Source organism: Garra rufa, chromosome 10 (assembly GCF_049309525.1).
Source record: "Garra rufa chromosome 10, GarRuf1.0, whole genome shotgun sequence".
In the NCBI taxonomy this organism is placed as follows: Eukaryota; Metazoa; Chordata; class Actinopteri; order Cypriniformes; family Cyprinidae; genus Garra; species Garra rufa.
In genome coordinates, this window is record NC_133370.1 from 23305374 (window position 1) to 23309909 (window position 4536).

Here is a 4536-nt window from a genome sequence, read left to right on the forward strand (position 1 = left end):
AGTGACCGGAAGTCTGAAGGACCTCCCTTATAAGTTGCCACCGCGCATGCGTAGAAGCCTCTTTTACTGTAGGGATAATGGCGGATGAAACGTAAGTTTGATACCGTGCTATTTAAATCTTTATCCATCGGCTAAAATATTGCTCGAACGAGATTGTTTAGAGTCAAAATGAGCAATATATGTGTATTTAAGCATTACGGTGAGGAAATTGAGAGCAGCGATAAAAGATGAACCAATAAATTTAATGTGAATGTCATGTAGCCTGCATGGGTTGGATCGGCTCAGCAACGTGTGAAAAAGCAGTTTATGTAATAACAATAAAACGTCTTCGAATGAGTATTTCTCTACGTAAATTCCTAAACGTGTTATTTGGTTGTGAAATACACTCTGGTTCGAGACATTAATGTCATTATCTGACAACGTGAAGACATGATGTTATGCTACACGCTAGCACTGTTCTTAAGAAAAGTAACGTAATAGTTTTATTAAGGTTATATTGTCATATACTGTGAAATAAGCACCTGTTTTGTGTAGTTTATACATAGACTGTGCGTTTGTTAATGTGACCGTTGTCATTTTAGCCTGGGCTGCAGGCCTAATGTGGGTACCAAGAAAATGACAAATGTGCAACTTTTGGTTTTTCAACAGAAAGAAGAAGGTCCCCTCAGTCCCTGAAAGCCTCTTGAAGAGGCGACAGCGATTCGCTGCCATTAAGGCAGTGCGTCTGAAGAAGAATGTCGCCATCAAGAAGGTTGGTGTTTCAGCTATAAAATGGTTATTTCTATCTTTTGCTGTAGTGTGTCAGTTTGCACAAGGAATCTAACAACAGCCAGTGCTTCACACAGAGACCTGATCTCAGTATCATCATCATCATCCAGTCTGTCTGAAATGACATGAAGAAACAGAAACGGTACAAACTAAGACAGACTAAATCCAGAAGAACTGTGACAGTGTCTCGAAGATGCTTCAACAACCTACCTGCGAAGCTGGCTGCAAACTATGCGAAAGTTCACCTAGGGGAAAAGCTGCTTTAAACGCAAAGAATGGTCACACCAAATGTTGATTTTAATTTAGTTAATAGAAGTTAATTGAAAAAGAAAATCTGTTTATGACATTTATTTTTGACAGCATCCTCAGTTCACAACATTTTCACACACGTGCTTAAAAGTTTATAACAGTACTGTAGGTTTCTTGAAGCATCTTGGAGACATTGCCACAGTTCTTCTAGGGTAAGTTTGTCTCAGTTCTGTTTCTTTATGACATTACAGACAGACAGATGATGATGATCTCTGTGTGAAGCACTGGCTGTTGTCAGACTCCTTGTGCAAACCAAAATCTCACTGGATTATTGCAATGTCAAAATGAATGTTTGGAAACTCAACTATATTTTAGCTGGTGAAAATACTAGTGTTCTAATAATTTTGGCCACCGCTGTATGTTAAGCATCAACATTTATCCAAAACTAAGCTTGCGTCTTATGTTCATAGGCCCGCAAAGTCACCAGGAAGCTCATCTTCAAGCGAGCTGAAGCCTACCACAAAGAATACAGGCAGATGTACAGGCGTGAAATTCGCATGAGTAGAATGGCTCGCAAGGTTGGCAACTACTACGTCCCCGCTGAGCCCAAACTGGCTTTTGTCATCAGGATCAGAGGGTAAATGTTCCATGTTCAAGTGCTGTTTTTGTTTGTCTACCATGCTGTTGTGGTTTATGATGTTGCTCTTTTTTCCCCGTCTTATCGACCATGGTGATTTCTCTCGAAAATAAGCCAAATCCTCTGAAACCACCACTGAGGATTCATCCTAATGAAACTATCTTTTGAAAGTTGTTGATTAAAATACCTTGTGTGTTCTCAGTATCAACGGTGTCAGCCCCAAAGTCCGCAAGGTGCTTCAGCTGCTCCGTCTCCGCCAGATCTTCAACGGCGTCTTTGTGAAACTGAACAAGGCCACCATCAACATGCTCCGAATTGCAGAGCCCTACATCGCTTGGGGGTATGTAAAGTTGTTTTGGTTTGATAATGTCAATTGTGAATGTCTTATGGTTCAAGGTACAATACCAGTTAAAAGTTTGGGTCAGAAATTAATAGTTATTCAGCAAAGATGCATTGAACTTGTCAAAAGTGATAGTAATGGCTTTTATAGAGTTACAAAAGTTTATTGCATAAGAAAAAAGTCAGTTTTCACAAATGTTAAGTAGCACCACTTTTCTTTAGCATCAATTCAGCATAAAAATGATTTCTGAAGGATCTTGTGACACTTAAAACTAGAGTAATGGTGCTGTAAAATCAGCTTTGCTATTACTGGAATAAACTAGATTTTAAAATAGCATGGATGCACTACCAGTCAAAAGTTTTTGACCAGTAAGATTTTTAATGTTTTCAAAGAAGTCTCTTCTCCTTACCAAGCTTTTATTTCATCCAAAGTATGATCCAAAAACAGTCAAATTTTATATTATTTTTACTAATTAAAATAACTTTGTACTTTATTTCGGTGATCAAAGCAAATTTTTTAGCATCATTACTCCAGTCTTCAGTGTCACATGATCCTTTAGAAATCATTCTGATATGCTGATTTGCTGTTCAGGATTTTTTTTTTTTATCAATATCTAAAACAGTTGAGTACATATTGTTCAGGATTCTTTAAATAAAAAGATCAAAAGAGTTGCATTTATTTAAATTAAAAGGTTTTTGTAACATTATACACCATACCATTCAAATGGTTGGATTCAGTATTTTTTGAGGGGAAAGAAATTATAGAATTTAAAACTTTTTATTTAGCAAGCATTCTATAAATTGATCAAATATGATGATAAAGGCATTTTATAATGTAACAAAAGATTCCTTTTTCAGAAACTGTTTTGAGAATAAGAATTTTGAGCATCAAATCAGAATATGAGTGATTTGTGAAGAATCATGTGACTAAAGTAATGATGCTAAAAAATTCTGCTTTAAAATCACAGGAGTAAATTACATTTTAAAATACTCAAATAGAAAACCTATTTTAAATAGTGTAAATTTCACAATTTTACTGTTGTTGCTGTACCTTGAATCAAATAAATGCAGGGTTGGTGAGCAGAAGAGACTACTTTAAAAACAAAAATGTACTGTTCAAAAACTTTTGGCTGAAATTTGTACAGTTTTAACTGCATGTTGGATCCAATAAATGCAGCCTGGTTAGCATTTCAAGAACTTGAAATCTTCCCTAACCACGTTTAAATAGTTTATACTTGCAGTTGAATAATGTACTACCTTCTCTTTTGTACAGTAGTCAGCATTTGAAGCAGATCAAAAAAAGTTAATAAAAGTTGTCCTAAGACAAGAATGTTGACTATATAATAGAAGTGAATGGGAACTCTGGCATTTTAGGCTCTAAAAAAAAACTTGATAGCTTTGATTTGATCTGTGTGATGTGAACATTTGTCTTTGACATTGGATCTTAAGTAGCCCATCAAAGTTAATGATGCATATAAAAGTCAGGTTTTGGTGCTTTGTCACTTGTCATTCCCCATTTATATCCATTATATGGGAAAAAAAAGTGTCTGTTACTTCAGTATTTCCCTTTTTGTGTTCAATAGAAGATTATTTAGGAGAGAAATGGTTCATTTTTGGGTAAACTGTTCTCAAAGTTGTGGCATGTCTAATGTGAAATGCATTATGTGTGTGGCATGGCACGTTGTCACTTACACTTTTATATGCTTGCTAAATCACCGAATTGCTTTTGTTTCCAGTTACCCCAGCCTTAAATCCGTGCGCGAGCTCATCTACAAGCGTGGATTTGGCAAGATACGTAAGCAGCGCATTCCGCTGACAAGTAACTGCCTTATCGAGAATTCCCTTGGTAAGGATTGAACACTACACCAGGTATTACAATGGTAGCGTTTATTAGGATTGGGTCACGTGATTTGCATCTCTCCAGGTCGTCGCGGAATCATCTGCATTGAGGATCTTATCCATGAGATCTACACTGTTGGAAAGAACTTCAAGTCTGCCAGCAACTTCCTCTGGCCATTCAAGCTGTCTTCCCCTCGTGGTGGCATGAACAAGAAGACCACCCACTTCGTTGAGGGAGGTGATGCAGGAAACAGGGAGGACCAGATCAACAGACTCATCAGGAGGATGAACTAAGACCATTAGGTGAGCACCTGACCTCATAAGGTTGACTTTTATTTTCATTTGCATTCAGTTTGTTCTTGTGGATCATATCAGAAATGTGTTCATGTTATTGGTAGATGTTGTTACATAATCTGAGTTGATTTGTTAATTTGCATACTGTGTATTATGTGCTATATGTGAGCTGTTTATTGTATTTGTGGTTCATAATTTTACTGGTTAACATTGTAAAGCAGAACAATTTTAGAGCTACCCTACTGAGGCCTTTTGGGAATTAAATGTCAGGAAAAAAGATGTTTGTACTTATGAGTGACTGCCCCTCTCAAGTCAAACTTTTAATCTAAAACGCTTTTGATTTGTCTCTTACAGGTTTTTGGAACACTTCTGCTGTTGGTTTGTGAGGAAATAAAATCATTTACACAAAC

The 4536-nt window shown here is 36.7% G+C and overlaps 1 protein-coding gene and 1 non-coding gene across 2 annotated transcripts; both read left to right on the plus strand.

Annotated features, from left to right (window-relative positions):
- The first annotated feature begins 39 nt into the window (after positions 1 to 39).
- rpl7 (ribosomal protein L7) lies at positions 40 to 4535 on the plus strand. Its single transcript, XM_073848063.1, has 7 exons — positions 40 to 91; positions 649 to 751; positions 1488 to 1654; positions 1857 to 1994; positions 3730 to 3839; positions 3918 to 4135; positions 4481 to 4535. The coding sequence occupies exons 1-6, from the start codon at positions 78 to 80 to the stop codon at positions 4124 to 4126; spliced, it is 741 nt and encodes a 246-aa protein (XP_073704164.1). The 5' UTR covers positions 40 to 77; the 3' UTR covers positions 4127 to 4135; positions 4481 to 4535.
- LOC141345048 (small nucleolar SNORD12/SNORD106) lies at positions 1701 to 1790 on the plus strand. Its single transcript, XR_012356914.1, has one exon. It is a non-coding gene; the product is annotated as a small nucleolar SNORD12/SNORD106 (small nucleolar RNA).
- Position 4536: the final 1 nt, after the last annotated feature.

Bases quoted from the DNA above. Each gene is read 5' to 3' on its own strand.
- rpl7 (XM_073848063.1), top strand. The intron at 1,655-1,856 runs GTAAATGTTCCA...GTGTGTTCTCAG, and splicing joins TTTGTCATCAGGATCAGAGG to TATCAACGGTGTCAGCCCCA. The intron at 3,840-3,917 runs GTAAGGATTGAA...GCATCTCTCCAG, and splicing joins CCTTATCGAGAATTCCCTTG to GTCGTCGCGGAATCATCTGC.